Below are 12,213 nucleotides of genomic sequence, written 5' to 3'. Positions count from 1 at the left end.
GGTCACCAGCAAGGAAGTGGGAGCAGAGGATGGATGTTCTAAGGTTAGGGCTTCCACTGAATGAGACGTGTGTGACCTGATTAAGCAGAAGGAAGTGGTTAAAGGTACTTTTGATACTTTCATAAGTGGTGAGTGTGGCTGACCTTGAGTTTCTAGAACTTCCTTTGGCTTCTGACCTTACTGTTCTTTCTCTGATTACATTCGTAATAATCAGTTAGGCATCCTAAGAACATAAATCTTAGCTTCTCTTTCTCGTTTAAGAGATTCTTAATGCCTTTCTCAAAAGGAAAGTAGTTTTATTAGTCCTGTTTCACATGCCTCTAAAATTTTAAAGGCAAGGGAAACCAAATGAAAGGTAATACTAGTTCAGGGTGTCCCTGGTGGCTTGTAGCATGGGGATGTATCTAAATCATTTTCAACAGTCTGGTGAAACATTTGTTTGCCTGCTCCCACCCAAGTCCTTTGATGTAGACTCATGAACTGAGGAAGTGAGAAGCAATGAAGAATGCTTGAGGTCTCCATATTCAGAGGGTTAGGTGTCCATCATTGAAATTAGAAAGTAGGTCAAGAGAGAAATGTTAAAAGGAGGTCATTATTTAAAGAACAGTGAGAAGGGTTAAGAACAGGGAAATTGGTAGATTTTGAGCCAAGAGTTGTTCTAAGTAGAACAAGAGCAGTTTTTATGAATTGATGAGAGAAGAGGAAGGTGGCTACAGGGAATGAAGAGGGAATTACCAGGGTGACAATAATAAAAACAAACAAACAAACAAACATAAAAAAACATGAGCACTGGGCCTTATTTAATTTTGGATATTCATCATCCTCTCACACCAATAAAAACTCTAACATCCCATAAAATACCTGTTGAATGAACTGTCAGGAAAGAAAATCACACAGATGCATAAATTCCTTTATTGAAAATATTGGGCTAGCACTGCATTACATATATTCAATATCCATAAATGAAGGGCCACACATTTCTAATTGGACAATACTGCTTTAAATAGAGAACACAGCATCTGGATATGCTCTCACAAGTACATATAATATCATGGACTAAACTAGGTAGGAGTGAACTATATGCAAAATGACCACGTTGTTTGTTAATAGCATATGGTTACAAATGGCATAAATAGTAAATGTGATCATCATGAGACATTCCTGATATCTCACACCAACACATTATTTAATGAGCAGAGTATGGTTAAGCGGCCAGTATGTTGTTCATTGAGAGTTCTCAATAGTAGAACTCAGGGGAAAGCACACCCAGGCTACAGATTTAAGATGTTATAACATTCATTTAAACTTGCATGGAATGTGAGTGGAGTTAAATAACTCTTGATCTGACAGGAGGCCACTTGGCAATTTTCTTTATATGTATATATATATAAATAGTCTAAAGTAACAGAATAATCTAAAGAAAATACTCTGCCAGCTTAAGGCTAACATTCTAAGAACTGTTTTATTTTTCTAAATGCAGGTGTGTGTGTGTGTATTACTTGTTATTACTTTTTTCTTTCCAAGATCACTAGGGATGTAATTTAGGACAGATCGCTTTTCAGCTTAGGCTACTAATCGAAATTTTTTTCCTTTAGCATACTTTGGCTTTTATAAAAGTCTGGCAATCAATAATATTGGTTAAATTTTTAACAAGGTTTTATTATAGTATTTAATAAAACTGTTTTATGATATGAAAATGGGTTGATGTTAAAAAATAGGTTTTACTTTTTATTTTAATTTTGGTATGAATGCATTTCTTTGTATTGCTTTTTTTAAGAGAGTCTAGAAACCAAAACAATTGGGCTAATTTGATATTTTTCATTTGACATAAAATATACAGAAATTAAAACACTCAGTCCCTATTAAAACAGGCATGTTTGTTCATGAAAAATTGGGGGTAAATTATGCAAAAACACTATGAAAATAAAGTTTTTATTATTAACACAAAAGATTTTATAAGAAGCAAACCATTTTCTTTTCAAAAGCAAGGTTTGAGTCTAGGTTCATAAAAGTATCTGTTTCTGTAAATATCTACTTGACTGAGCAATGGCTTATTTTTCTTTACTACGTTCAGAGTAAGTAACTAAACATGTATCTTTTTAATAACTGAATGGAAAGCCGGCCTACAATAGTCAAATTAATGAACATTGATGATGAGTTTTTTTAAATTCAGAATTATGCATATATATATTCTGCTTAAGACCTATTACTCTAAACAATCAGGGCAAAAAAAATTCAATATAAAACTATATAAATCAAATGGAATTGTTGCCAAAACTTAGCACATATCTTTATTTCAAAATGTGACACGTTGAAAGAAAAAAACTGGCAACACATTTCAGACAATTTACTAGAAATAATAAATAAAAGTTTTTTAAAAAATCATATACATATTCCCTTTAAGTGCTGTGCACTTTTGATTTTTCTAAATGAGACTAACCTTTTCCATGGCAAACAACAGTATGCTGTACATTTTGGTAATGAAAATTATGTTGATAAATATACAAGGCATGTAAATATTTCCACAGTATCTTTTTTTCACAGTTACCAAAAAATAAAAATTGCATTCAACTCATACATCTATAAATACTCTGATTCCTCACTGTATAGATTTAAAGAAAGTGAGAATACAAAGTCTCTCAACAATTTCGACTTCAAATCTCTTTCGTCAGTGTCTGCCCTCCACATGTACCTTTCAGGATCTCTCTGCAATGTGATCGTGCTCTGAGATGATGGCAGAAAGAAAGCATTATGGTGGGATGAGGCAGTCCAGGCTGGCATTTCATCTTCCAGCCAGCTTTAGGAGGGCTGATAAAACTCAATCTTTTAATGTTGTGTTTTAAGGCAGTCTGAATTTCACTCGAATGTCCATACCTCGAGGTCCTGAACTATGAAGTCTTCCTTTTTGGAAAGAATATCATTATTGAAAGTGCTGCAGGAGTTGCTTCGTCCATGGTATAAATCAGCATCTAGCCATAAACCAAATCTTCCCCTGAAAAGGTTAAAAATAAAAAAAAAGGTGGAAACATTTCAACCTCATGTGGCATACTTTCTGTCCTCCCTCATCCTGTTCTTCTTTCCTTTATGCTATAGACAGACAAAAACCCTAAACTTGTAAAACAAAGGGTACATTTATTTATTTCATTTAAATGACCTGTCTTTCCTAAAAGACAAGTGGTAGTAGTCACTCATTTAGACACATTAAATAAATCATTTTATCTTTGATTCTTAGTGGCATGTATTAGGCCACTGTCCTAATTAAAGTAAGCACATGAACTAGCTAAAATCATCTGACACATAGGTTTTGTTACCTAGGTCAAAACAGACCCACTCAGGTCAGGTGGTAAATTAATAACAATCACAAAAACCTTACCCTCCACCACCAAGTTCTAAAGAACTTATGTCTCCATTGATAAAGTATGAGTTTTCTCCACTCCACTTGAAGACCTTAGGGCAGAAACACAGGACAAAATACAGACATTTTAATCTGGAGAATTAGCAAAGAGGAAACATCAGGATAATACCTCTGTAACTACCCACTGGCTGAGAAAGGTCCTGACCACCAGGCTTTCCCCACACTACGATGACATCTCCACAGGGGTTACAAAGCAGGAAGACCTCTCGGCCTACGCTGACTCTGACTTGTGACCCCTTCCTGGATCCCAGATCACGCAGAAAGAACAGTTCTCCAAACCCAGGGAGGGATCCCAAGCAGTCTGTGTGCTATAGTCAGCGAGTGCTGACCCAGGCTAGACAGAGTCAGACAAGGTTACAGAACAGCCATTGTTTCAATGACAGCTCCCTACCTCCAAACTCACCCATACCCCTGACACTCTGACATTGGGAAAGCAGATATTTCTCTCATCTAGGTACCTTGAAATTTGGGCTAAATGTGTAGAGAAAAGTTTCGCCTGTGCCATAATAGTGGTCGCTGAACTTGAAAGGATGAGTTGCATATGCTCCAAAAATCTGTCAAAAGAAAACAGAAATGTTATCTACTTTCAAACCTAAACCTCTGAAAGAAAAGCTTTCTTAAATATTTTAACACAATCCTATTTTGAGACCTTATTATGCCTCTTTTAGCAAAGATTATTGTTAAATTGGAGCTCTTAGATAAAAGGACCACCAACAAACATAAATCAAAACATCCCAAATTCTAATTGGAACCCAAGTGGCTCAGAAAACTTGTCAAAGGCCAATAATTATTTCAATTTTAAAATACTTCCAAAATCCAGTAGGGAGAAAAGTTCCTTTAGTGAATACAGAATACATATTGGGAACATTAAACGAGATGCATCTTGTACACAGAAATAAGTGGCTGAGAGAACAGTCATGTCTCTTAGTGTTTTATAAGTAGAATGATAGCCAAACATTTCCCCAGAGAAAATAATCTTTTCTCTCTTTTGATTTGTAAAAATGAGTTCTAACTATGCTTATTGAAACTATATCCTTAACATGACTAAGTCAATATGTCTTAGTTCAAAATAGCTTTTAAGAAAAAAAATTTCTATAATACTATGGGCTTTAAAGGTGACTTAGATGTATCCGAATCAAAGATTCTTCTATTTTTTTCTTATTGTGGGGTGGAAAGAGCAGAATCTTCAGAATATGTGTGCCCACTGCCTCAGCTTCTCATCCTGCTCAGAGTCTCCTTAGTATTTGCAGGGGTGAGGGTTGGCAAGAGTGAACATACATATTTTGAAACTGCCCCTTGGTAATTCTGATATACCTTCTATTCCAAATCTCTCTTGAGAAACATTTCTTTAAATGCAGATTATCTGAAAAATATCATAATTTTTCAAAATTATTTTAACTGTATTATAATCATTGTGGAATCTCTTCTTTACAACTATACGCAGTGCCTGGATCATTGAAATAGTAAAAAAATAGGTAAAGTAGAAGTCTAGAAACTCTTTCTAACCAATGCTCTCCACATTTCCTGCTACCAAACCTTTCTGTAGAGCTGCTAAGAACAAACAAGTACAAAACAGTAACAAAAACATCAAAAAATCCATTTCCCTCCTTCTGGTGATCTTTCAGTAAAAGAACTAAAATACAACTGAGATAGACACCTGTTTTTAAAAGCATATGCTAAAATATAACAAGAAGGGTATGACCATATATGGAAGAAAGTGGATCCCTTTCTGATCAGTGAATAGGAAAACCTATCCATACCCGTTTGTCTTCCACAGGATTCTAAATCACTATATTCTTTCTTCACTAAAATTTCTTAGCAATCATGTAAATCTGTTTAAGAACTGAGGATTCGATGATACTAAGGAATTATTGTTAATTTTGTTAGGTATACAGCATTTTGGTTATATAAGAAAATGTCCATTTTTTTTTCTAATTAATTTTTAGAAAGCAATCATGTACAATAATATTTATATAATAGCATTGTTGGGGTGATACCATTTAAAAATTTAATGTATTTGGCAATGACAGAACAGAGGAATCCATGGGAATAAATGAAGACAACCAGAAGTGATAAAAGGAAGATTAATATAACAAAATCTATAAATGTGTGTTTGCTCTTCCGTCTTCTCTCAGCTTTAGTAGATAAAAAATTATATAAAGTAGTAATCATAAAAATTTATTGCTGGGTTTTTAATATATATCAATGTGTCTAACAAATTACCTCAAAAAGTGGAACGATATCATAGTGCAAGATAGGAGCAGCACTTCTATACCTCACTGGAATTAAATTTGTATAAATCAGACGATTAACTGCATAAAAATTGTTCTGTTATTTTCCACAATGCCTTGTGGTATAAATTACTCCACAGTCTGATTCGATTAAATCTGGGCCCCTCTGCAGAAGTAGTTCCTTTGGCCAGCCAATCTTGACGCCAGGAAGGCTCTCCTTAGAGGTCCTGGAAATTAGATGGTCTATAGTTTAGCTTGTTGCCTTTATGGAGCTGCCAGCCTCCTCTTGTTTGTCACCAAGATTCGCATTGTTTCTAGAGTGCCCTATGGCTTGAACTTCCACACTCTTCTAAATAAAGTCAGTTCCTCTAAGGAGAGCTTCAGAGCTTTCTCTCTTATGGTCTGTCTCTTCCTCTGGAGCTAGGGGCTAGGAGCTCTGCTCTGGAGCCAGGGGCTGGACAGTGGTCTGCTTTTCTCAGATGAAAAACCATGTTTGATGAGCAAGATGCTGGGCAGGGTACGGGTACCAGCTGGTCTTGGCTCACCTCACTTGGCATGGAACTTCTGCCCTACAAGCTGGGACAAGAGCAGTAGAGATGCCCGCCCGCACTCTTGGCCTGCCACACCTAAGGTAGAATGTCTGCCCTTTGAGTAAGGGCTGCAGGGAAAAAGAGAGCCCATTTCCTCTAAGCAACTTGACTAAAATTTAGTCTCTGAAACAGAAATCTTTGGGGCTCAGAAGTGCTGGGGACCTGCCCCTAGAGGCAGTATATCATAGCCTTTGCCTGGGAGGTGTGGGGAGAGAGCCCCCTCTTTATGTCTACACATACCCAGAGCGAAGCTTCTGTCAGTCTGCACTGGGGGTTGAGGGGTGAGGGCAGCTTGTGCTTCAAGTGCCACAGAATCGTCTCACTGAGATTTATTACATTTTCTTGAATAAATATTTCTTCACTTGCCCGTATGCCCTTAGGACAATTTCCAGAGACTTTAAGTGACTGTTGTTTTTATAATTTCCACCCATAGTTATGGTTGTTTCACTGGGGATTAAATCTGCAGAACTCCTTACTGCTGCCATTCTGCATATGCAATATTTTTATATCAAAGTTTTACATAATTCATTTCCAGATAAATTTATAAGTGTTGTTCTACCACACTCGCAAACACAACAGAGCCACATTCTTGCCTTGGAGGCAGATGGGGTGGGGAAAAAGAAATTAGTGTTCCGGTATCTTCAAACAACACAAGTCACTTGAGGGTAGTAGATGCAGCAAGACCCACCCCCTGACAAACAGTATAAACTGCAGGTGTAGGCCTTCTTTACATAACTACCAATAGGAAGCTGGGTGAAACTGTGCTTCATTAATACCTGCTCTATGGGTCAAACACATTTCCCAAGAAGTTTGTTATCTTTTAGTATATTAGTAGGGGAAATAATCTATATTAATGGGGAGAACATGGTGCCCAACTTCTCAAACATTCCACTAAATCTCTAAGTAATTCTACTCTAAATCTCTTATTATTATTTTAATTTTAACTTGACTCTATTATTCAGCTTGGATCATAATTAAATGTCATCAATAAGGAAATAATAATAGTAAAAATGATAATAGCTAAACTACTCACTACAACTCTTAAGCTGCAATAAAATCACAGGAAAGATCACAGTTGAGAAAGACGGCACCTCGATACCCTCATCTCTCTGCTAAATTTTCCCAAAGCAAATTATGAGAGCAAAGATCTATTTCCCCTAAAATGATAACAATTTATGGCTTCACAGCAAGCTCTTCAATGCTTAATAGTACTCCACACTTCATGGGTACTCATTATACATTTTTTGAATAAATGAATGAATGAATGAATGAATGGTTACTGAGTAAAACCTACTTCACTACTAGAAAGAGAAAGAAATGGCATCCACATCTTAAAAATGTAAAGGAATTTTTTTCTTGCTACAACACAGACGAAACTGAAATGAATAAAGAACAGACTTGGAAGAAGCCTTTTTTGTGTGAAGCAGGAGCCTGACTGAGTAGTATATAGAAGAATCCTGGATAGATTCTACTTGTACTCTAAGCTGACTGAGGTGAGAAGTACTAGTGTAGGGTACATGGGAGTAATCTCCAGATTTCACCAGTACCTCCAAGACCAACTGCAACACAGGCGAAAGTGCAATGAGCAACGAACGGTACATTCTCCCAGCTGTTTCATAACAACTGGGCCCTCCAGTACTACACATGATGGCCTCGACTGGACTTCCATCTCAGCAACCATGCAGATGAGGTTTGCGGGCACGACTTCAGCTACCTGGAAAAAGTTCTGGGATGGCACTGGAATTTCTTTCTACAACTAGCTCCAAATCCAGACTTGACTTTTTCTTCAAACTTCTCCAACTTTAGGTTGTAGAATATCATTATAGCTTACTATAACATGGTGAGGATATACACACACAAAAAAATTCCTTAGAATGTGACTGTATTTAGAGATAAGCTTGATTTTCTTTTTTAGGAATGCATTCTAAAGTATGACATAATAACTGGGATTTACTTCAAACTATTTTGGCAAAGACAAACCAACAGAGACAAAACAGATGATGTATATATGACAAAATATGTCATGCTAACTTGTAGAATCTGGGTGACAGAAGTTCATTGTACTAGTCTCTCTACTGTTGCACAGGTTTCAAAATCCTCATTAGAAAATGTTTTCTGTTAGAGGAACAAGCCTCACCTGATTATCCATATCTTTGATGACCAATAGAACGGGACTGTCTAATGATGCTGATTTCCGATAGAGAGTTTTCAAGCTGGTCCCGTGCTCCAATGTGCTATAGGCAAGTCTCCATGGATACCCTTGTACCCTTGCCGGAAGGCATCGGGCCAGCTGCAAATCCAAAGATGGAGATGTAAGCATACAGTTCGCCCACATGTCACTTATGAATTTGTAGCACAAATCAAGTGCCTGTGGCTCAAACTAAAAAATCACACTTACTTACATACTGCTCCCCTTTACTCTAGCAAATATTTGCCACCATAAACCAAGAAAGAGAAGAGAAATCAGTGGTGGTGTTTAGCATGGAAGGGATGCTGCCCAAGCATGCTTTTCCCCTCAGGGGTCTGACTGTAGGTCGCTATGCCCCTAGACATTTGAAGATATAGCACCTAGCTTGATAAAGAAGTATGAATTAGGCATATGCTCTTCCTTTTACACTTCAGCTTGGCCAAACAGCTCATGGTTCTCCAATTGTTCTTGCTAACTCTCACAGGCTCAGAGATGCCACTGACAACTGCAGCTTTCCACAGAAGTGGGAACAAGAAAACATGGTGTTTTATGTTAGTAGTCTGACATAGTCTGTCCTCATCGCACCTATTTTTTTCACCTATATTAACAGTTAGCTTAAACTTGACTGCCATAAAGACCAATAATGCATATCTCTTAAAAAAAAAAAAAAAGAGGCTATGAAGTGCTGAAGTCTTCAGAATGCTTAACATCAGTTTTAATATCTGAATAAACTCCATTTCTGTAACTGCGTGGTCAAATCTCTTGGCTTTCCTGGGCCTTCGCAGACTCACTTGTAAATTGAGGGATTTGAACCAGATTTGTTAAGGTCTCTGAAATTCAGGTTTCTAAGATGATAGGGAAGTGGAAGATATTTCTTACAAAAGGTCAAATGCAAGCACATTATAGGATTTCATAAAACGGAAGTAACGCATTTCCAGAAAATTTAAAGAAGTTGCAAAGCAAATTACAGAAAATTCTTCCTAGTGGTAGGTAGTCTTCATAAAGTAAGTAAAGTGTATCTGCTATATGACTTTTATTGAGCCTGATAAATTAAAACCACTGGAATTTAGCAATAATCACTAGGATAAATTTGGATCTTTATAAAGCATATTAGGACTGTGGTGGACGTGTTAAAAATTGTTTTGAAAACAAACAAACAAAAAAAGGCTTTTCATTCAGGTTTGGGAGACAGATGTAGTATCTGGCCAAATCCTCACACCTCCAAGGAGGCGGCAGGCAATGCTGCCATAACCTTTAGGGAAGAGAGAAAGTGTCTATGGCCTTGGTTAGGCTGCTGGTGATCTTCTTTTAAAACCTGGCTCGTCTTTCACCGCAAATGAGAAGAGCAAATGCAGTCAGGGTTGGGAAGTGCTTTTAAGGGCTAGAAGACATCCCACCCTAAGTCCCCAAGGAGGACCACCTGCTCGATGTGCATGTTCTCCAGGAGCGCACTGTGGGGCTGCAGAATAGGCAGGGCTGTCTCATCATCGTCTTCGTAGTAGCTGCAAGTGCTCTTCCGACGCTTTGCCTCCTCGACGGTGATGATCTGAAATGAAGACAAATTAGCCAAGAAGAATGATGTATTTGCTTTTCTTTTGGCTGCTAAAAACGAGCTCAGGTACACAAATGCCTATAACAGGTGGAATTTTAGCAGCCGGACATAAGTTAAACCAGGACTTTGGGGAAATGGCTAATTTTCAATTTCAGAACAAATGCAGATTTTAACAAGGTACAGCTGAGACATTTAATATATACACATTAAAACCTCAAGTTTTCCGCTTTTACTATTGCTGTTGATTGATTGCTCAGTCATTGAACAAGAATTATGTATAACTCCACAAGCAACTTGTACCCTTGAAATACAGGTCTAATCAGAGATCATTCTGTAAATCTATAGAGATTAGATAGTTTTTTTAATCAAGATTCCTAATGTTTTCTCTTAAGATTATGCACATAGCAACCAACCCTGATATAAATGACAAATGGTAACAGCTATGAGGAGCAACAATCCAAAGAAACACTAAGCTTTAGTTTAAATTATAATTGGGTTACGATTCTTCATGTACAGTTCAGACACTACTAAAGGAGTTTTTCCTCTAAAATTGAGAAACATGATGTTGTACACAACATTTATGATTTCACTGCAACTATGTTTATGAACTATCAAAGTCAACTTCACCTTAAACCTATTTTTTGTCCCTCCTAAAGTCTGGATAAATCACTGAATTATTTTGAAATTGAAAAACTATATAAAGTGACTAATTCATCAAAATTCTTGGGTACAAGTATTAATAACTTTTATAGAGCATTATAGAGGAAAAACATTTAAATTATCGCTAGTCAAAGCTGTCAGATACTACACTGTGCAATTTCCAAAATGCACAGTGATTAATATAAAGTACCTGCCGTTGTCTAAGCCAGATTTACAGGTAAGGAAATTAGCTTATAGATTTTATTATCCTCTCAAGGAGAACATATTTAAAGAAAACACTACGAAATGATCACAAATCCAGCATTTTAAATGTGTTTCAATAAAGCATATCTTTTTGGTGAACTCTACATTTAACACAGGTACAAAATGAGGCTGTAGAAAGGAAAAAAAACAAATATAGATTTTTGACTCCAAAAACAAGAGGCAAATCATACCATACCCATCTCCAAAATGAATATAATACCTGCTCTGGTTGAAATGTCAGCACAATCTTTTCTAATTAAGAAAGCCTTTCAAACCATAGCGAGTGGCAGGTGGCAGAAGTCTGGGAATTCACTGGTACCTCATTAGCTTTCGGGGCTCCGACATACCTTCACAAAAGGCTCTTGGTTGGGTCTGGCACAATATAAAATCTGAATGTCCAAGGGCAATCTTCGGACTTTCATCGTGACCAGGTGAGAACCGTCTGCTTGCTCTCTAACAGGGAACAGAGTTTTTCTCTGTCTGCCTTCACACCACTGTTACTTGTACCCACGCTGAGCTACAACTGTTTTTTGTAGTATCTAGTTTCCTGCATGATTGAGTTTCTGTTTCCCTTTGGAGAGGTTCAACATTTCTACAGGAACACACCCAAATTAGGATTACAGCAAACACACACTTCCTGTCAGGTATAGCTGTGAGGCTGTAAAATGACACTTTCACCTTTGAAACGGTGGCTTCCTAACCATACGACAAACACCAATGTTTTTTTTTCCCTTCCTATACTTTTCTTCCTAATTGTCCTCTGGCTAAGCTGGCTTTTCTAGCCTTGCCTTTGCAGAGTTTTTTCCAGTACCTACTCGAAAGCAAAACCTCCATTTTAAACTTTACGTAATTTCCCTGACATCAATTTGAATCCCAAGGGGACGATCAAAAGGAGCCTTTACCAGAGGTAGGCTCATTACACTGAGAACAATGGCATTTCACTTCAATACCATGTCATGTTTGCTGGGTGGGAGGATACTTAAAAGAATAGGAAAACATCTGGTTTCTATGAAGTTGAGGAAAATATTATTTTAGATTCAGCTTTTCAAAACAGCTGGCAAAGTAAAAATAAAAAAGGCAAATCTTTTTATTTTTTAGGATATTAATCTTAATGACTTAGAGGCACAATGAGTCCTGCTCTACTCCCCGGATCTAATGTTAGACGGTTGGAAAGAAATGTAGAACACCATTAATCAATTTCCAGTGATCTTTCTGTGGCTTTTCCAGATTCCAAATGGTCTTTTGGTCTTGCTGAGGGGATCAGAGTGCTATTGCATAGCTCATCCTGGGGGTCAGTTCTAAAAGGGCCTCTGGCAGGTACTTTGTGATCAGTC

General features: G+C 37.2%; 1 protein-coding gene across 9 annotated transcripts in view; it reads right to left on the bottom strand.

Moving 5' to 3' along the window:
- Positions 1–889: 889 nt before the first annotated feature.
- The window catches only part of NCOA7 (nuclear receptor coactivator 7), a 123,607-nt gene continuing 112,283 nt past the window's right edge, over positions 890–12,213 (bottom strand). For 5 of the 9 annotated variants that reach the window (XM_039854843.1, XM_039854842.1, XM_039854841.1 and 2 more), the window contains exons 12-16: positions 9,845–9,970; positions 8,374–8,526; positions 3,874–3,969; positions 3,374–3,447; positions 2,394–2,992 (exon numbers count right to left, since the gene is read on the bottom strand). In XM_039854843.1, coding sequence (XP_039710777.1) covers positions 2,857–2,992; positions 3,374–3,447; positions 3,874–3,969; positions 8,374–8,526; positions 9,845–9,970 — 585 coding nt within the window. In that variant the 3' untranslated portion in view covers positions 2,394–2,856. Of the gene's footprint in view, positions 2,993–3,373; positions 3,448–3,873; positions 3,970–8,373; positions 8,527–9,844; positions 9,971–11,226; positions 11,901–12,213 lie in introns of those variants that run through there. The other 4 variants (XM_039854848.1, XM_039854849.1, XM_039854850.1 and 1 more) reach the window with 3 other exon arrangements.

The sequence above is a fragment of the Pteropus medius genome, unplaced genomic scaffold (genome assembly GCF_902729225.1).
Source record: "Pteropus medius unplaced genomic scaffold, Ma_sr-lr_union100, whole genome shotgun sequence".
Classification (NCBI taxonomy): domain Eukaryota; kingdom Metazoa; phylum Chordata; class Mammalia; order Chiroptera; family Pteropodidae; genus Pteropus; species Pteropus medius.
This window is presented reverse-complemented; position numbering and strand designations above follow the sequence as displayed.